General features: G+C 57.5%; 1 protein-coding gene across 1 annotated transcript; it reads right to left on the bottom strand.

Moving 5' to 3' along the window:
* Nucleotides 1–20: 20 nt before the first annotated feature.
* Hcn2 (hyperpolarization activated cyclic nucleotide gated potassium and sodium channel 2) lies at nt 21–19,661 on the bottom strand. The gene is made up of 8 exons (XM_036170250.1): nt 19,053–19,661; nt 10,438–10,861; nt 9,006–9,167; nt 6,472–6,690; nt 5,018–5,164; nt 2,358–2,598; nt 2,063–2,227; nt 21–1,245 (listed from the first exon to the last, which is right to left on the bottom strand). The coding sequence occupies exons 1-8, from the start codon at nt 19,601–19,603 to the stop codon at nt 563–565; spliced, it is 2,592 nt and encodes an 863-aa protein (XP_036026143.1). The 5' UTR covers nt 19,604–19,661; the 3' UTR covers nt 21–562.
* Between the last annotated feature and the right edge of the window lie 985 nt (nt 19,662–20,646).

Genomic DNA, 20,646 nt, shown 5'->3' with positions numbered 1-20,646 from the left:
CAAAGCAAGCAGACACGGCGCTGGGCGCCAATGCTGTCGTTTATTGCGCGGAATGGGGTGTGGGTTAATGGGGCGTGGGGGCCGCTGCTGCCTCGGCTCGTCAGTACATTCATGGCGACGGCGGGGACCCAGCCTCGCCCCCACGCCGGCTTGGCCGTGAAGCCCGCCCCTGGGTGCCCGAGGGAGGTCACTCGGACGCGTGGGCAGGGGCCAGGCTGGTTATTGCGTGAGCTTGCCGGGCTGGGGCAGCGGGAAGCCGGCGGGCCGAGTATTGCACTTGATCCATATTCCTCCTCGGCCAGGGCCGCCCCGTCCCCGTCCCCAACTGGGGCTGAGGCACCGAGGTGATCGCGCCCCTCCCTCTCCCGTGCGCGGCCGCCGCGGGGGCAGGGGCGATGGGGGTGGGCGCAGGGCGATGAGGGGACAGCCGGGCGCAGGGCCGCCCGCCGCCTAAGCTACCTACGTCCCTCTATGGCTTCTGCACGGGCACGGGCGGGCGGCGCGAGGCATGGCTTTGGTGTGGATGATGGCCCCGCCCGGCCCGCGGGGCGGCGCGCAAGGGTCACAAGTTGGAAGAGAGGCGCGAGCGCGCAGAGTCCAGCGGGTCCAGGCCACCGGCAGCGCCGGGCGAGGCTGAGTCCCTGCGGTCCGGGCTGGGCGCGGCGGTCCGGGCGGCGGGCGCAGGTCCCAGGCGCGGCGTGGAGCTGCTGGCCGGGCGCGTGGAGGCCGCGGGGCTGGGCGCGGGCGCGCCGTGGGGCAGCGAGGGCTGCGAGGCGGACAGCGGGCGTGAGGCGCGGCTCAGACGGCGCGCGGGCAGTGCGGGCCCCACACGCGTGGCTGGGGAGCTGGGTGCACCGTAGGGCGAGGTCCGCAGTGCCCGAGGACTGGAGGGCGCAGCCGGGGGGCTGGCGGCGGGTGGCCCTGGCGAGGCCGCCGGAGGCGGAGGCCCTGGGGGTGCGCGGCGCACGAGGCGTGGGGAGCCGAGTGCCAGGGGCCCCACGAGCGGGCGCGCCACCTGTGGGCAGAAGCTCATGGCCACGGCTTGCTGCAGCGTGGCGATGGCTGAGGTGACCTGCGGAGGGGGTGGGGGTGGGAAGAGCCCCACACGCTGACCCAGCTCTGCCTGCTGCACCATCTCACGGTCGTACTTGACAATCTCCTGAATGATGGCATTCTCCTGGTTGTTGAACACGCCCGAGCTGAGGTCGTGCTGAACCTTGTGCAGCAAGATGGAGTTCTTCTTGCCTGCGGGCAAAGCGGGGAGTTGAGGGGTGGGTGTCAGCACTAGCCTGGGCACCTGCCTGTGCAGCCAGTTTGAGCACAGCACCTACTGTATACAGCCAGCCATACTGCCTGCAGCAGGCATGTTCTCAGCACCCACAATTGAGGGACCTGTGTAAGTTCCAAGTACTGAGTGCCTGTCTTGTGGCAGGTGCATGTTAACTGCCTGCTGCCCACAGCAGATGAAGCAAGTGTATCCAGAACATTCCACATAGAGTCCCTGTAGTGTGCAGGCGTGTGTAAGCCCTCGCTGCATGCCCTCTGACCCACCCTGGCCCACTTGGTTTGAGCCACTGTCTTTTTTCGAGACAGGGTTTCTCTGTGTAGCTTTGGAGCCTGTCCTGGATCTCACTCTGTAGCCCAGGCTGGCCTCAAACTCACAGAGATCCGCCTGGCTCTGCCTCCTGAGTGCTGGGATTAAAGGCGTGCGCCACCACTGCCTGGCTACGAGCAGTGCACTGTCTTAACCTCTGATTCCCTGTCAATCATCAAGGGCCCCACCTCTCCCTGCCCCACATGCCTGGCACAGGCCACCAGCCTCCTTCCAGATGCTGCCACCAAACCTAGACTATTCCACGCCCCTAATGTGCTTGGTTTATTGAGCCGGAGCCGTTCCCACCAGGCCCTTCCTGCCTGTCCTCCAGGCCTCCTTTTCACCCCAGGGCCTATTCACCCCAGGAAGATACCTTGCCCTGTGTCACCTGGACACTCAGCATCCCACCCTTTCTGTACGCCATGCCTCTACCTCCCTGGGTCCCTCTCAGGCAGTCTGGCAGCTCACCGATGCGGTCTAGGCGGTCAATGGCCACGGTCTCGAAGGCACGCCGCATCATGGGGTACTCCTCCAGCACCTCATTGAAATTATCCACACTCAGCGAGTAGAGGCGGCAGTAGGTGTCGGCCCGCACACTGGCCGTGCGCCGGCCCCTTGTGAGCAAGCAGATCTCTGCAAAACCAAGAGTGGAGCCTCAGCGGCGGCATCGTACACACCTGCCCACCCACTGCCGGCTCAGAGCCTCCTGGGGCCTCCCAGGGCCGCAGCTGTCCAGATCTCCACCTTGCCGTGGGGTGCTCACCCCCAAAATAGGAGCCGTCCGACAGCTTCATCTCCTTGTTGCCCTTGGTGAGCACGCTCACCACCCCGTGCTGGATGAAGTACATCTTCTTGCCGACGGTCCCTTCCCGGATGATGTAGTCGCCGGGCTGGAAGACCTCAAATTTGAGCTTTGTCAACATGGCCGTGACGAAGTTGGGGTCTGCATTGGCGAACAGCGGCATGGAAGCCACCAGCTTCCGGCAGTTGAAGTTCACAATCTCCTGTGGACGGGAGGGAGGGTGGCTGAGTGGCTGGCTGGCCTCTGTGCCAGACCGGGGCCCCTCAGCTCCTGTCCAACTTCTTAGGCAGATGCTGGAGGCAGGGTCAAGGGGTGGGCTCACAGCCGGGCGGCGGCGCACGCCTTTAATCCCAGCACTCGGGAGGCAGAGGCAAGCGGATCTCTGTGAGTTCGAGGCCAGCCTGGGCTACAGAGTGAGTTCCAGGAAAGACGCAAAGCTACACAGGGAAACCCTGTCTCGAAAAACCAAAAAAAAAAAAAAAAAAAAAAAGAGGTGGGCTCATGACACACAGGGAGGCCCAAGTCCCCACACCACCTTAGAATGGAACGGCTGACAGTGGGCAAGTAAAATGTGTCTCTGTAGATAACAGGACCAAAAAAAAAAAATACCCAAAAAGATCAAAGGAGGGGCGGGGCTTGGTGTGGAGCTCTCTCCTGGCATGCGTGAGTCCCTGGGTTCCACCCCAGCATGGCATAAATCAGGTCATGCAGGCCTGTCGTCACAGCACACTGGAGGCAGGAGGATCAGGAGTTCAAGGCCAGTGAGTTCTAGGACAGCCTGGGCTACTAGAGACCCTGTTTCATAAAAACAGACTTCTGGAGGAAAAGGAGACTGCACCACATGCGTCCTCGGGCCTCTTAGGGTATCTGTTCTCTCTTAGTTACATAGGAAATGTAATTCCAGCCAGGGTGCTCCAGGCTTCTGCTATAAGGTCACTGCCAAGAACCCAGCAAGAAACTCATGGAAAAGATCAGACTCCATGATTCACTACAGGGCTGGGGCTGTGAGCTGAGGCCCTGCCAAGGAGGGAGTCAGAGGAGCACATGAGAAAATAACCAAGAAGCCAGACAAGGCTGTAGAGTGAAACATGAACCATGCTCAACCATGAACACTATTGTTGCTCTTCCCAAGACTGGGGCTGAGGGCTGGAGTCCCAGAACTATGAATGGGACTTTCCTTGGAGATGGGGTCTTTGAAGAACTATACAGATGAAGTCAAGCTTCGGGAGGGCTTTGTGACCACCAGTAAAGGAGTAGGGAGAAAGGGGCTTGCCATGCAAGCGTGGGGATTGGAGTTCCTCTTCAAGACATGGGTGAAAAGCTGAGCTACTGGTGTACACTTGGCATCCCAGGCCTGGGGAGACAGGGACAGGATCCTTGGGGCCAGCCTGCCTAGCCAAATCACTGAACTCCAGGCTAGTGAGAGACCATGTCTCAAAAGGTGTGTTCTCCAGAGCAACACCCAAGTTGTCTTCAGGCCCCTGTGCATCTGTACACACATGGACACATGCATGTGTGCATTTAAAAAGGAGATAGGGTTCAAGAGGTTCCTCAGTGGTCAGGAGCATTTGCTGCCAGGGGGCTGCAGGTTAAGAGCACTGACTGCTCTTCCAGAGGACCTGGGTTCAATTCCCAGCACCCGCATGGCAGTTCACAGCTGTCTGTAACTCTAGTTCCAGGGGATCCGACACCCTCACACAGACATATGTGCAGGCAAAACACCAGTGCATGTTAAAAAAAAAAAGAAAAAAAAGTGTCGCTCAATCATGAGAGCCTCGAGTTTGATCCCAGCACACACATCTGGTAGCTCACAAACACCTGTAACTCCAGCTCTAATGGGTCAGACACCCTTTTCTGGCCTACATAAGTACCTGAACACACTTGTGGGGACACATGCACACACACGCACGCACATAAAATAAATTTTTTTTTTTTTTTCTCGAGACAGAGTTTTGTTTTTTTTTTTTTTTTTTGTAGCCTTGGAGGCTGTCCTGAAACTCGCTTTGTAGACCAGGCCGGCCTCGAACTCACAAAGATCCGCCTGCCTCTGCCTCCTGAGTGCTGGGATTACAGGTGTGCGCCACCACACCTGGCTGTAAAATAATTTTTTTTTTTTCCCCAGAGCTGAGGACCGAACCCAGGGCCTTGTGCTTGCTAAGCAAGCATTCTACCACTGAGCTAAATCCCCAACCCCAAAATAAAATCTTAAAAGGTGGGGAGCTGGAAAGACCGCTCAGTGGTTAGAGCACTGACTGTCCTTCCAGGGAACCTGGGTTCGATTCCCAGCACCCACATGGCAGCTCACAACTGTCTGCAACTCCAGTTCCAAGGGATCCAGTGTTCTCTTCTGGCCTCCACACACATGAAATAAGTCAGGGTCCCAGATGACAGGAGGGGCAGGAAGGACCCTTCCCAGGGTCTTGGAGGAACATCCTGCACAAGCATGCATGTCGTGTCCTGCACCTGGGAGACTGTAGCTTGGTGTCTGAAGCTGGCAGGTGGGCAGGTGTTGGCCAGGGCAGCCCTGGGAGACTCGCCCAGGGGACCCTGGGTACAGGTGGGTGTGGGGTGTCGGGGTGTGGCTGAGACTCCGTGGTCCTGTGGCCATCACATCACCTCACCTCACGCAGTGGCCCGTTGAGCTCTCCGAGGATGCTGTCCTCATCAAACATCTTCCCCTGGTACCGGTGTTCATAGTAGTCATGGATTTTCTGACGGAAGTCCGCGGGCAGCTTGTGGAAGGACATGTACTGCTCGACTTGCTTGTACTGTGGGAAGGGCAGCAGGGTCAGTGTTTGTCCCCAAGACAGGCCCAGACCAGTGCCACCCAGCTCGGGGACACACCACCCTGTCCAGCCGGCCCAGGGAGATGCCAAGCACAGCAACACCAAAGACAAATACATTTTGTTTTGAGACAGGGTTTCATGTAGCCCAGGCTGGCCTCAAAGTTGCTAGCTAGCTGAGGCTAACCCTGAACTGACTGTCCCGCCTCTACCTCTCAGGTGCTGGGATGCCAGACAGACGTGTGCTACCATGATAGGTTTATGATGCTGGGTGGGACTCAGGTCTTCACAGACACTAGGCCAGCACTGTAGTCACACCTTCCCTGGGCCCTCATGCTCTGTTTTGTGTGCAGTAGGGTCTCACTCTGTAGCCCAGGCTGGCCTGGGATTTCAGCTCAGCCTTCTGAGTGGTGAGATGGCAGCCTGAGACACCATGCCCGGTTAGCAGATGTAGTTAGGTCCAGACCTGAGTCTAAACCAGCATGTAACCTCTAACCTCATCACTAGGCAGGAGTTCAAGGTTGTTCTTGTTGTAGAGCGAGTTTGAGGCCAGCATGGGCTCCATGACACAATGTCTCTCAAAATGTCTATTGTGTGGGCACCTTCGGAGCCTTGGTTAACTGTAGTGTCAACATTGGTATGCACGCTGACTTCCATCCAAAGCCCTGCCCCTGGGACCTGGGGAACCACACAGAGTCAGCCCCTCCCGAGCAGGGCTGGGGCGTGGGTGCCAGGCTGTCCCCAGCACAGTACCCCAGGGCTGCCCTAGCCCCATTTCTAAGCCACAGCTGCCCTTATCTCAGCAGACCCCGTGACGGCGGGTGGTGGCAGCACCAGCTCATGTTTGGGTGTAAGACGGAGGCTTCCGGACGCAGGCACCTGGCACAGAGCCCGGGTGACCCGGCTGGCACTGTAGGGGGTGGGGAATTGAGACCCATTGCAGAGAGTGAGGATGCAGGTGGCTGAAGGCGCGGCTTCTGCCCTTTTGGCTACCATATGCCCCTAACACCAGCCGGGAGGACGCACTGTGCAGAGGACAGACGGAAATGGCTGGTAACGCTACTCTCTGCAAAGGTTCACCCTGCTGCCCAGCCACCCCCATGTCACTGACACCCCAGAATGCTCAGAACCGGGCGGGCCCCGGGGACTGGTCTTATTGGTTCTGAATCCCATGGGCTCCTGTCCCCTCACCTCATTTAGGCCACCCTGGGTCCTTTCTTTGACTGTGTCCTGAGCGCTGACAGGAGTATTGCTTCCCCACCCCAGACTCAGGGCAAGCCTCCCGCTCTGACCTTCTCCTGGTACTGGCGCCGTGAGGAGTCCAGGGACTGGATGAGTGCGGTGGCGTGACCAATGAACATGGCATAGCAGGTGGCCCCCACAATCATGCTGAGCATGGTCAGCCAGATGTCTGTCATGCTCTCGGGCGCCTGCCGCCCGTAGCCGATGCACAGCATGTGGCTCATGGCCTTGAAGAGGGCGAAGGAGTAGAGCTCGCTCCATGAGTGATTCTGCAAAGTCAGCGGAGATGGTTGAGGGGGGCCCTGAACCCACCTGCCCACCCTCCTGTTGGCACTTGAGGGGGTGAGCTCCCCGTGACCAGAGGTAACCGAGGTATGTCTCGGGTCTCAGCGAGGCACTGGCAGGGACAGGCCCGATACCACCTTCCACTTCATTTCTGGAGAAAGTACGCCACAAAAGGGCTGCACTCTGGGCAAAGCAGCCTCAAGGTCAAGAGTGCCAGTTTCAGAGCCCTGGAACACTGGAATAACACCCGAGGGGCAAGGAGGGGAGAAGTCCACCCCTGGATGTCCTCAATTGACCCGGCCAGAAAAGGGGGGGCACTGGGCCAGTCCAGGAAATGGAACCGCTTGTGCAGGCAGCAGCTGGACAATAGGCTCCTCAGCAGGGGCAGCTGTGCCAGGCTCTTGGGAGGGGTGCTTGTGGGTTCTCACTACCCGGCTTCTGACTCCATTGATGCCTGTCTGCTGTGTCCTGACCGGCACACACCAGGCTTCAGTGTGTCCCTGTCCTGGGGTGCGACCCTCGCTGCAGACTACACTCACACTTTCACAATTCCGGGCATGCAAACTAAGGCTCCAGGGATGCTATGCAGGTGCCCATCACTGAGCCACATTCTCTACCCTCACTGTGGGGGTTCTAGGTGGGGCGCTGCCCTGACCACGCTCCCAGCCCCTCACTAGTGGGAGGATTCAAGGCAGGCCTCTACTGCTGAGTCACCCCCAACCCTGTTTTTACTCTGTCTTGAGACAGTCTTGCTCCTTTGCGCGAACTACCATCCTACATCTGCCTCTCTCAGCAGCTGTTAGAGACTCCTCTTGCCTGTTACAATCTTTTTAATTGTCTGGATGCAGACCCGGGCCAAGTACTTGGAATAGTTACTTCTTAGGGCTGATGGTAACAACTTTCCCATTTGAAGGTTGTTTTGTTTTAAATACATTTACATAAAGACAAAAAGGGGGGCTGGAGAGATGGTTCAGTCATTAAGAGCACTGGCTGCTCTTCCAGAGGACCCAGGTTCAATTCCCAGCACACACATGGCAGCTAACAACTGCCTGTAACTCCAGTTCCCTAGGATCTGACATCTTCACACCAATGCACATTAAATAAAGTTAAATTATTTTAAAAAGGTCAAAGAGGGAAGCTGGTGTGGTGGTACGCATCTGCCATCCCAGCACTCCGGAGGCAGAGGCAAAGTGATCATAAGTTCAAGGTGATCCTCGGCTACCTAATGCGTTTGAGGCCAACCTGGACTACATGAGATGCTGATTACAAAATGTAAAGGGCCTGGAGAGATGGCTCTGCAGTTAAGAGCACTGGTTGTTCTTCCAGAGGACCTGAGTCCAGTTCTCAGAACTCACATGGCAGCTCTCAACTCCAGGGGATTTATTTGATGCCCTCTTCTGGCCTCTGAGGGTACTGCACTCATGTGCATATACCCACACACATAAACATAATTTAAAACATAACAATAAAATAAACCTAATATGAACTCTTTTAAACAAACAAGTAAGGGGAGGCTGGAGAGAAGGCTCAGCTGTTAAAAGCACTTGTTGCTCTTGAAGAGGACCCTAGCTTAGTTCCCAGCACCCACATCCATAACTCTAGTTCCTGGGGGATCTAGTACCTTATTCTGACCTCCATGGGTGCACATACACACATGCAGGCAAACACACACATAAAATGAAATAAGTCAGCCAGGCAGTGGTGCCGCACGCCTTTAATCCCAGCACTCGGGAGGCAGAGCCAGGCAGATCTCTATGAGTTCGAGGCCGGCCTTGTCTATAGAGTGAGATCCAGGACAGGCACCGAAACTTACACAGAGAAACCCTGTCTTGAAAAAAAAAACCCAAAAAATCCCCCAAAAAAAGTCTAAAAAAATTTTTTTGGGGGTGGATTTCAAGACAGGGTTTTCTCTGTATTGCCCTGGCTGTAGACCAGGCTGGCCTTGAACTCACAGAGATCCGCCTGCCTCTGCCTCCTGAGTGCTGGGATTAAAGGTGTGCACCACCACTGCCAGCTAAGTAGAACATTCCTTTAAAGTAAGAAGAGCATGGAGTAGTGTGTCTGTGTTACACTTAAAACTGGCTCCTGGACACTGGCAGGTGTCAGACACCAGGACAGGGGCTGAAGGGTCCTAGGGGCGCTGTCAGCTTTGGGCACAGGGGCAAGTGTGCACAAAGCCCTCTGGGGGGTAACTGGGGGGCACTAGTGGGCATCAGGCATCACAGCACGTGGGAGCTGCTCTGCCCACAGATGACCCTCGATGGCGCTGTCGGCCTGGGCTCGGCCAGAGAGCACTCACCACCATGTTGTTGATGGACACCCAGCAGTCGCTGGGGAAGTCTTGCAGCATGGGCACCAGGAACTGCAGGCAGCCGTCCCAGTGGCAGAGCAGGAGCATCATGCTGATCAGGTTACAGATGCGCATCACCGCACTTGCCAGGTCGTAGGTCATGTGGAAAATCTGAGAGCGGGCATGACCATGAGAGCCCCAGACCCTCCTCTACTTCTGACCCTACCCCACACCCTGCTTGCTGAGCCCTGCACCTTTTTGTCCAAGGTTAGTGAAAGTCTCTGTATTCTCCCCCAACCGCTTCTGTTCCGAATTCCACCTAGACTACCTCACCGAGACCCCTCTGGAATGTCCTGTCCCATCCTGCCCAAGTTCTGTCTCCACCTGCCAGCCCCTCTAAGTTCCTTCATGGAGGCAGGAATGGGCCAGAGGCAGGGATCTTGGGAGCTGGGTAACTGGGGAAGTCCAAGCCTCTTTCCCCACATCTTACAGGGCACAGGAAGGGGTGTGTTAACACCACGAGGCTGTCCTCAGGCCTGCTCCTGAGCCTATAACCACAATGTGAGGTGCTGCCTGTCCCCCATCTCCCGTCTACAACCCCATCCCTCTACAAACCTTGCTCCTCATCTTCCTGTGGTCCAACTCTGGGCCTTTCATCACAGGCAAACCTCGCTTCCCTTAAGGCTCCAATAGTAAGGGTCTCATCCAATGCCCTTGGCAGCTCCTCCTGCAGCCTTGGTCCCGCAAGGCCCCACCCTACAACTTTGACTCTGCCTAAGATGCCATCTTTGTTCCCTATGGAGGCCTTAGCCCTGCCTGGTTCCTCGTATGGTCCTCAGCCTTGGCCACAATCTCAACCGAAGGCCCTGTACTCCGGAATTGGCATCCAGGTGGGCCCCACATCCACAGCTCTGGCCCTGCCCAAGCATGAGGTTCTCTCCCTGAAGCTTTGACCCAGCTAAACCCCAAAGCCCCAGCCCTGCAGCCCTGCAGGCCTGGTCTGTTTCTTGTGACCCCTGCCCCTGCCGAGACCTCGTACCCACAGTGCTGGTGTCCATGTGTCCATGTCTCTCATGCGCACCCCAAGTCAAAGCTCTGGCCCTAAAGCCATGGTCACACCTATACCTAGGTCCCACCCTCAGATTGGCTCGACTCACAGAATACACTTTGGCCCCACCCAAGCCCGAGGTTCCACCCCCCCCCCCACGATCGCACACCTAAGGACCCCATCTACAAGCCCTGGACTTAGTCTCCAACTTCCCTCGTGACCACGCCCCTGCATCCTTTGCCTGGTCCACAGTCGAAGCCCCTCCCACACCCCAAGCCCAGCATCCCTGGACTCTACATCTCTGGTGGCCCTGGCTTCCATTATAGCCCCAGCCCTGCCCAAGACCACGTCGCTGGGGTTCCGCCCGCAACTGGTCCTCTCCCTGACCCTCACCTCCTCCCACTGGTGGATGTAGCGAATGAGCCGCGATAGGCGCAGCAGCCGCAGCAGGCTGAGGATCTTGGTGAATCGCACGATGCGCAGTGCGCGCGCGGTCTTGTAGACCTCGGAGTCGATGCCTTTCTCCACGATGAGGAAGATGTAGTCCACTGGGATGGACGACACGAAGTCTACCACAAACCACGTGCGCAGGTACTTTTTCTTTATCTTCTCGGGGTCCAGGATGATCTCCGTGTTGTCCTCAATCACAATGCCAGTACGGAAGTTCAGCACCAGGTCCATGAGAAAGAAAGTGTCCGAGACCACATTGAAGACGATCCACGGCGCGGTGGTCTCGTCCTTGAAGAAAGTGATGCCCACTGGGATGATGATGAGATTTCCCACCATGAACAGCAGCATGGTGAAATCCCAGTAGAACCTGGGGACAGGCAGGATGCTCACACCTCCTGGCCTTGGCCTTGGCAGGCATGCCCTTCTCCCCAGCCCAGGGCACTTTTGGGGACTGCAAAACCCTGAGGTGGTCTCTGGGACCCCAACCTCAATGTGGTCTCCAGGACCCCAACCCTGAGGTAGTCTCCCGGACCCCAACCCTGAGGTGGTCTCTGGGACCCCCAGCCTGAGGTGGGTCTCCAGAACCCCAACCTTAATGTGGTCTCCAGGACCCCAACCCTGAGGTGGTCTCTGGGACCCCCAGCCTGAGGTGGTCTCCCAGACCCCAACCCTGAGGTGGTCTCTGGGACCCCAAACTAATGTAGTTTCTGGGATCCCAATCCAAGGTGGTCTCTCTCCCTCTGGGACCCCAGTTCTAAGGTGGGTCTCCAGACCACAAACCTAAGGTGGTCTCCAGGACCCCAGATCCTAACACAGCCTCCAGGACTCCAGGACTCCAGGTCTTGCTGTGTGGCAAGGACTGGATTTCCTCTAAGAAGCCTCCTGACCCCAGACAGCCAGGGTCCCTCTCTCTGGCCCACTCTGACCTTGCCTTGAAGGTACCTCCAGACCGCAGAGAAGGCTCAAAATAGATTAAACACTTCACATGACCAAAGAGGGACCATGTGCCAGGCACAAATCTGGCCTTCAAAAGGGATGGGAGCCAGTAGGTGGCATACCACTGGGCATGGGTAGGAGGCTAGGAGCCAGGTAGGGGTACATGGTAGGGGCTTCTACCAGCTACTCTTCTCCGCTAAGAGCTGCAGGGCCCACACCATGGCGAGGCCACAGCTGGTCACCTCGAGAGACACCCTGGAGAGCTAGGTATGGTGGGCAGAGCTGCCATCCTAGTGCTTGAGAGGAGGCAGGAAGATAGAGAGTTCTAGAACTAGGCCAGGTGCAGTGGTGCACCCTTACAATCTCAACACTCAGGAGGCAGGTGCAGGGGGATCCCTGTGACTTCCAGGCCAGCCAGGGCTACATAGTGAGACCCTGTCTCAAAACTGACAGAAAATGGAGAGGGGTCTCCTCACACCTAGCCAGTGCCAGCCCCTTGTATCCCTAGAGGTCCGTCGCCACCCCGGAATGTGGGGCTTCCCACAGGCACAGAGCCTGCTGTTTCTAGACCACACAGGCTGGACCACTCATTCGAATCAGCCCAAAGGAGTGACGTGCATCAGGGGTGCGGTGTCTGGAGCCGCTCTCTCAGTGCCCGCCTGTGAGCTGGCTCCTTCTGCTGGCCTGCACCTCAGGGGCACAGTTATAAACATCATGCCCAGCGGGCGACCAGCACTCCACTTCAGAGAGCTGAGCTCAAGGAAACAGTCCAAAAACAGAGAGAAAAGAAAATTAAAAAGTGATTTGTACTGGGGCATTCTCAGCAGCTCAGACTGTGAGGGCCAACGGCTGGACAGCACCCAGTGTCTCCCAGCACAGCCTTGTGCCTGCATCTGCCATGCACGAGTGACCTTGGGCAAGCTTCTCTGTTCCCTGAGGACCTTAGTCTTTTCTCTCCTCAGCCCATATAGGGTGAAGCCCTTTTGGGGAGGATTTGGGGGTTCTATCCATGTTCAATGCCCCTCACAAGCCCTCTTGGTGGGACAAGACGTCTGGAGCTGAGGGACAACACACCTGGAGGTAGGGAAGGGTCTCTCAGACCTCAAGAGCAAAAGCAAACAACAGATTTAAAGTTTTAAAGTTGGTGGGTTTTTTTTTTTTTTTTTGGTTTGGTTGGTTTTTTGTTTTGTTTTGTTTTTTGTTTTTTGTGGGTTTTTTTTGAGAGAAGGTTTCTTTGTGTAGGCTAGGCTGTCCTGGATCTCATTCTGTAGACCAGGCTGGCCTCGAATTCTCAGTCTCTGCTTCCCCAGTGTTGGGATTAAAGGAGTATGCCAAGCTAATTTTTTTTTTTTTTTTTTTTGGTTTTTTTGAGACAGGGTTTCTCTGTGTAGCTTTGCGCCTTTTTCCTGGAACTCACTTGGTAGCCCAGGCTGGCCTCGAACTCACAGAGATCCACCTGCCTCTGCCTCCTGAGTGCTGGGATTAAAGGCGTGCGCCACCACCACCACCACCGCCTGGCAAAATTTTTCATTTTAAATTATGTGTATGTTTGTAAGCCTAGGGTGGGGACAGTCCTGTGCGTGTGAGTGCAGAGGCCAGAAGAGGGTCTCATTCCCCAGGAGCTGGAGTCACAGGAGGTTGTGAGCCAACCCACCGAGTGAAAGGACCCAAACCCTACTTCTCTTCAAGAGCACTGTGGGGGGTTATCTCTCAGCCATAAAGAACTGCTTTAAATTTGGCCATGGGTCTGGACAGCACTGGTGGCTCAGACCATGATGAGAGGTCCTGTTCATCAACAGACACTCTGAACTGTTATCCGCCACAAAGCTCCGCCCCAACCGCTCCCTTTCGGGATTGAGGATGCCTTCCTTCTCTTTGGGGGAAGAGCCAGAGTAGAGCAACCGAGAAAGAACCAAAAGTCAACAGGGACTAGAAACCACCAGGGCAACCTAGAAACCACCACTGGTGGGCACAGTAACCGGCTCTGGTGGTGGGAAGCTGTCAACAACTAAGGGTGGGCCAAGAAACCACCGGGGGGACCTAGAAACCACTGCGGGGGGCACACTTTCAATGGTGATGGGAAGGAGGTTCAGAAATGATCAGAGGGTCCTGAAACAGTCTGCAGGCCACAGCAGGCGCCTCTTTCTAGGCTGCAGTGACGCACATGCGTCTCTTTCTGGGGTGGTCAGGGCCAGGCACACTTCCCACTGAGGCCCAGGGATTGCCAGGTGGGAAATGGGGCCCAGGACTAAGGCTGCCCCCTGTCCCCAGCCACTCTGTCCAGGAACCTCCCTCAGCGACTGCATCTCCAGGCCACATGGTATGGCCTGCTTCTCCCAGGGAGGAGGAGACAGGACAGGTGGTGGCTGTCCTTGTGGCCCTGACAGGGTGGAGCCCACCTGCTCTAACCCAAGTGTTCCTAGCCTTCATCCTCCCTAGTCAACCTGGTCCCCACAGATATAGTCCACATGGGTCTCAAGTCCCACACCAAGGGAAACAGGACAGGCACACCGAGACCCCCAGGACTCTGGAGGTCCCCTCCCCTCCCCGTCTCAAAGCCCTTAACCATGACATAGAGTTTGAGGAGATAGGACCTGGCATGGTGGGTCGTCCAGACTCAGCTCAAACTTCTCTCTCAGGCTGTGCATCCTTGAGAAGCATAATCCCCACCTTCTCTAAATCTCCAGGGATTCTCTACCCCATCCCCAGTAGGGACCTTGGGGACCTCTGGGCACAGGTCAGGCCTCTGACAGGTGTATGCCTGTCATCCCAACACTTGGGAAGTTGAGCCCAGAGGACTGAGAGTTCAAAGACATCTTTAACTACATAGTGAGCTTGAGGCCAGCCTGGCTACGTGAGACCTTCTCAAACAAAACAAAATAAATTCCCTAATAAACAATGGGTCCTGAAGATGGCCCAATTCTGTGAGGACCCTCAACACCCTCTGCCCCGGCTCAGGGGTCAGATCCATTGGGAGACAAGAGAAGGAATCTCTCTCGCTGACCCTCAGCCGGAGCCCTCTCATATCCATAGGTGGATTCTGGATTGTGGGCACCAAATGAATTCTGTTCTCCCTCAGCTGCCCAGACATTCTCAGCTCCAGAAGGGAAACTGAGGCCCATAGATTGTGGAGCAGTAGAGAAAAGCCCCTTCCATTCACAGCTGGGCACTGCTGGGGTGGGTCACAGTCCCACTGGGACAGTCAGGATCGTAAGAGCTGCTCAGTGAACCCTCCAAGCCAAGGTCAGACTTCCATGGACCAACCAGGGCAGCCACATCTCTCCAGGCAGATCCGAGACGTAGCCAGAAGCCGTCTGGGATCACAGATCCAAGCAAAGCTGGAGGGATTAGAGGCGGAGGTCAGGGATTATGGGCCAGGCTTGGACAGAGGATCAGGGCCTGAGCCCACTGAGTCCCCAGAGCAGGTGTCAGGATTAGGGCTGGAAACCCCGGTGGGAAGACAGCTGGAGTCCCAGGTGCAGCATTTGTAAAGGCCCATTGTATGCCAAGCACCAGGGACACACAATGACCAGGGACAGTAGATAGCCACATACAGGCTGCACGCTCCCCAACTCCCAGCTCCCATTGGGGTGGGTTAAGGAGGAAATGTCCATCAAGGATTGTGCTTAATGTCAGGGTGTGAGAGATGGACCTGGGTACAGTGTTGGAGAAGGCTGCTTGGAGGAGCTGGTATTCAAGGGCTGATGGCATGGGGGAGAGGTGGTTCCTGGGCAGTCCGAACAGCAGTACAAAGGATCTGAGGCCAGCGTGGGGCTTCCCAGGTGGAGGCAGAGGGACTGGAAACAAGGGACTCTGCGGAGGGCTGAGAGATCCTGGTCAAGGAGACTACAATCTGTCACTCAACTCAGGAATAATGTCAGGGTGGCTAACAGGGGATGGGGGTCATCCAACGCTGTGCTGGAGGCTGACGAGGCCATGCCAAGGAAAGGGGTTCCCTGAACACTGAAAGGGTAGCCTTGGGGTACAGGAAGAGGGGGCCTTGACCATCCCAACCTCAAACACCCCCCCCAATGAGAGTTTCCGGGTCCCAACACTCCCATCGGGGAGGCAGGTGCATGCTCAAACACCACATCCTCGATGATAATGCGATTTATTCTAGGGCCTTGATACAGGGCCCATTTCCAGGGATTTGCATGCAGGAAGCAACATCCTGACCTCACACTGACCCCTGGCCATCTAGTGGGGGGATGTGGCAGGCTTAGAACCAGCGCCTACAGGTCTGGAGTGGGTCTAACAGCTTCTGAGGACTGTCTGGTTCTCTCCTCTTCCTTCTCCAGATATCACACTTGAGCATGTGAATCCAGACATGGTACACTTTCCCCAAGTCCTCTCAAACCTGCTTCTCCATAGAAGCTTCTAGAACCTTCTCAGGGCCAGGGCTGATTCTCAGAAGAACCAGGTAAAACTGGGTGGGGTGGCAACTGCCTGTGATCCTAGCACCTGGGAGGATGAGGCAGGAGGATGACTGTGAGTGAGAGGTCGGCCTGGCCTACAGAATAAGAACTCAGAGGGAGGCCAGTGGGTGGCAAACTCTCCGAGCATGCACAAAGCCCCGGCTCACGGTTCCAGCAGCACAGAAGCCGGGCTTGGTGGCACACTCCAGTCATCCAGCACTCAGGAGGATCGGAAGTTCGAGGTCATCCTCAGCTACATCTTAAGAAAAAAGTGGAGGCAGTGAGATAGCTCACTGGATGAAAGCCACAGCTACCCAAACCTGACAAACTGAGCTCAGTCCCTGGGCCCCACAGGACAGGAGAGGAGAGAAGTGACTCCCACGTTGCCCTCCCTCCAAAAGAACACATGGGCACTGTGGTGCCCACACACACAATGCACAAATGTAATAAGAATTGAAATAATAATAATTTTTAGCTGTCTGGGCACAGCTTGGACGCAATTCTATCCAAAAAAGAGGGGGTTTAGAAGATCCTTCCAGACACCATCAGACACCTGCCCCCTTTCCCCACACACCTCCTCACATCTTAGGAAATGGAGGCAGAGAAGCCTAAAGTGGTCCCTAGGCACCCTGCAGTCCTAGGGCACTCTGGGACAGAATTCTGCTAAGAACTTGGCACCCCTAGGTCCCTGGGGACTGCATGGTGCAGGCAACTGGTTCCCAAGGGCTCTGACATCCCACAGGCCTGCCTCCCTCCATGCCTTCAGTGACTTCTCCTTCCCCTCCTGCCTGGGTGGGGAGAACCGGTTCCTAGTCACCAACCAATAAAGTCCCATCGGATGTCAGGCCTGGCAGCCAAGTCACAGGACAGAGCCACTGGGGAACCAGGTCAAAGCCAACAGAGGGAGGTGCTGAGCCCCTGGAAAGATGGGAGGCCCTGCCCACTACTCTGCATAAATACTTTAAAGATATTATATATATAAACACATATATATTTCCCATCAGCCCACCAACCTCCTGAGACATCTATGACTGAATGGCTCTTCCTCTCCCAGCCTTGGGGCAGGATCTTCCTTTTTATGTTGTTAAATCAATACAGCTGGGCCTAGTAGTGCACATCTGTCATCTTGGGAAACTGAGGCAAGAGGACGATAAGTTCAAGGCTACTGAACAACTTAATGAAATCCTGTCTCAGGACAAAAAGTAGAAAGTGAGCTGAGGCTGTGCATGTTTCATCAGAACTACCACCCAGGGAAAACCAAAATCAATCAATCAATCCACCTACTCATCACCAGTCAGCACTTATGGGGTGTTTCCAACAGCCCCTAGAGGCTCTGAAGACCTGTCTTGGTCAACATTGAACCAGCAGGTCCTAGATGGGGCACAAGTCCCCAGACATGAAAGGTGGGTGGCCTCATGAACCAGCTTTGAGGTACGATGGCCACACTGACCTTTAACTGCAGCCTCAGACCCTTCGGTTTGCTCATCCCCTGTTTTACAATCTGGCTGTCCAGGCAAGACCTGTGGCCTTGGAACCTACCAGGGCTTAAACCGGCCACAGCATGTACAGGGTCCCCCAGGCATCTGTACCCACAGGGCCTCAAAGACAGGAGCTCAGTTTCCTCCCCCAGCCTTCACTCCCCATGAACCCCAAAACCAGCCACATATCATCACTGCAGCTAAGAACCCAAGCCTAAGGCTGACCTTGTGTTCCCCACCTGTAACCTGGACATAAGGGTGATGCTGGGATGAGAGGGGAGTGAGTAGTCCCCACAGCCTGCCCCAAGAAGCCTTTCTCTGGCTGGTTGGTACTAGATTGCGTTCATATTGGCCAACCAGGAAGGCTTGGCAAGCCTTCTCTTGTGCCATCTCACAGGTGGGAATACAGCAAATGCCCAGGGTTCAATTCTCACGCCTGGACGTTTGTGGGGCAATGGTGAGTCTGGCACTCAGGGTAGGATATGCAGGAATAGCTCCTGTTGGCTAAGAATGTGCCCCCCCCCCTGCCCGCCCGCCCCATCCCCTGGGCCTCTTTCCCAAATCCAGGTTCGTGGTAAAGGTGGCACTCTGGTCTCAGGGAGGTTGTTCCTGGGCCTCTGTTTGCTCAATTATCAAGCACTAGAGATAAAGAGGAACAATAGAACCACTGAACCATCCTTGTTCAAGAGTCAGTGTCTCAGGAGACTCAGGCCTGGGGAGGAAGGGACCAGGACTCCAGACAAGCAGGAGCCTCACCAGGTCCCAGAGCTGTCCGTGGTCCTGAAACTTCAGCCTACAGTTTTCCAGGATAGCGGAGCGCCCTATCCACAAATCTGCATCCCAACTGTCACCGGAGACAGGGACACGCTCCTACAGTCCCTGCACGCGGCTCTCCCTAAGGCCCGCGGGTGTACACCCACCCGGGACACACGCGCGCGCACACAGCCAGCATCCCAACAGGTACTTCTAGAGACCCACCAGCCACACCCCTAGTGACACGCCTCCTCTTGATAGGCGGGCACACGCCCCCCAGGACCCCTGCAAGCATCACACTGCAAGCTCGCGGGGAAAGGAGAAACAGATGGACGCAAACACTCGGGTCGTGGCCCTGTGCCAGCGCCTACCGCTGCACGCAGCTGCCAACTCAGGCCACGTCCAGATCCAAACACTCAGGATGTGTGGGGACTCGGGACGCGCCCGCCTCAGGCGCAAGCCGAGACCGTGGGAACGCGCGGCGCCCGCTTGATTAACCCCCTCCCCGCGGCCTCCGGGGCGCGTCCTTCCCATGCGCCCTTCCTTCCTTCCTTCCTTCCTTCCTTCCTTCCTTCCTTCCTTCTTCCTCCTCTTCCTTTCTCCTTTCTATCCATCTTTCCATCCTTGCTCCTGCTCCGCGGCTTCTGGGCGCCTACGTTCCCCTCTATTCGTCCTCCCCGCCCCTCTGCGCTTAGACCCTGGCCCAGCGACCGCAGCGCGCGCCCACCGCAACGAGGGCGCGCGGGAGGGGGCGCGCCGGGGACCCCTCACCCCAGGCCTCTAAAAGGGCGGAGCCTCCGCACACCAGAGTCCCTCGGGGCGCAGGTCCGGGGCGCGCCCGAGGTCACCGCGAGGGGACTGCCGCCACCCCCGGCCCTGTGCCCCGAACTGCCACCACCCCGAGGTCACCATCCGGGACGCGGCGCCCCGCCCCCTCCCGGGCGCGCCAAGGACGGGCCCCTCCCGGAGGCGGCACCTGAAGTCGCTGTAGGGGTGGATGATCCAGGCCCCCGCCGACTTCACGCGCTCCTGCTCACGCTCCACGGCCTTCTGGCTGCCGAACATCCGCAGGGAGAACTTGTTGACGCCGGGCTGCAGGAGCGCCCCGAATTGGCGCTGCAAGAAGCTGGCCTGGCTGCCGCGCGGCTCGCCCGCCGGGCCCGCCTCCTCGCTGCCCGCCTCCTCGGCCGCCGCGGGCCCCGAGGCCGCCCCGCGGCATGAGAACGACACCTTGGGGCCGCGCGCGGGGCCCTCGGGGCTGCACTGCGGCTCCCCGCGCCCGCACTCGCCATTCGCGCCGCCCTTGGCCGCGCTGGGGGTGCAGGAGCTGTCGCGGCTGCAGAGCCGGGCGCGCGGGCCGGGCTCGTCCACCGGCTCCGGGTGTGAGGGGGTCGAGGGGTTCGGGGGTGGCGCGGGCGGTGGCTGAGGCTGAGGGGGCGCGGGCGGCGGCGGCGGTGGCGGCGGCCCCGGCGCGGGGGTCGCGCCCGGACTATCGCCGGGCCGCCCGCCGCCCCCGCGCGCATCCATGGCGAGGCGGCGCCGGGCAGTGCGGAGCGGAGCGGCCGCCGCCGCCGCCGGCCGAGCCCGAGGGAGGGCGGAGTCGGGGGCGGAGCCTCTTTGCGCGGGGGAGGGGCGGGGGCGGGAGCCCCGCCTCCACCTGCGCTACCCCCACCCCCACGCTGGGGATGGATGGGGGAAACTGAGGCTAGGGTCCTCAGGCAGGCTCAAGGTCAGTCAGCCCCCTAGACATCTTGGAAGTGAGTTCAGGCTTGGTTCCCCAGGGGAAACTGAGGCCAAGGACGCACCCAAGGTCACCGAGCACAGCCCGCCGGCTCCTGCCTCTGCGCGCGCGATGCAGACCAGGCCCTGCCTGGTTCACTCTGGGGCGACCTCCGCGGTCCCGAGGACTCCGCGAGCAGGGCAACTGCTGACGCTAAGGCCGCGGGTGCCAACCCCTTTCTGGGGTTGCTCAAGGTGCCAGATTCCATAATAAAAGTGTGCTCCCGGAGGCCACCAGATACCTGCTCAGTCCCTTTCATCACCTTCGCTACAGAAACATACGAATGGGAAAAACTGAGACCATTCTGGGATCTAAGTTCAGTACCTCTCCAAGCCCTGCTTGTGGGGAAACAGAGGCACAGTCGAGCAACAAAAGCGTAGTAGATAGAATCTCCTGTGGCTTCTGGCGACCTCATCCCCAAAAGGTGCCCTTCAGCGTAGTGAGGGCTTAAGGGATGGCGATCCTTAGCCGTCTCCAGGGTATCCAAGCTCAACTTCTGCCTTGGCACCTCCCCCGACCCCCCACGGCGCCGTTCTCTATCCCCTTGGACTCAGGCTACATTCTACCTTCCACCCCAGCTCTGGGGAGACATCGGCTCCTGGGGGTCCTAAGCTGTGGCCTGAGGCTGTGTGCCAGCTGACACCAGATCTGACTCTAGATGCCCACCCAGCTTCGCAGAGTGGGGAGGATTTTATGACAGGAGGGTGCGGGAGGGGCGGCAATAGAGGGGAAGGATACCTGGGAATTGGTGAGAAGACGTTCTCATGCACTAGATTCTTGGGAATCTTCT

The sequence above is a fragment of the Onychomys torridus genome, chromosome 21 (genome assembly GCF_903995425.1).
Source record: "Onychomys torridus chromosome 21, mOncTor1.1, whole genome shotgun sequence".
Taxonomy (NCBI): domain Eukaryota; kingdom Metazoa; phylum Chordata; class Mammalia; order Rodentia; family Cricetidae; genus Onychomys; species Onychomys torridus.
This window is presented reverse-complemented; position numbering and strand designations above follow the sequence as displayed.

Coding starts and splice junctions, on each gene's coding strand:
- Hcn2 (XM_036170250.1), bottom strand. CDS start 19,603: ATGGATGCGCGCGGGGGCGGCGGGCGGCCCGGCGATAGTCCGGGCGCG. Junction 6,691..9,005: donor TGTCCATCAACAACATGGTG/GTGAGTGCTCTC, acceptor CTGACTTTGCAG/AATCACTCATGGAGCGAGCT. Junction 2,228..2,357: donor GGACGGCTCCTATTTTGGGG/GTGAGCACCCCA, acceptor TTGGTTTTGCAG/AGATCTGCTTGCTCACAAGG.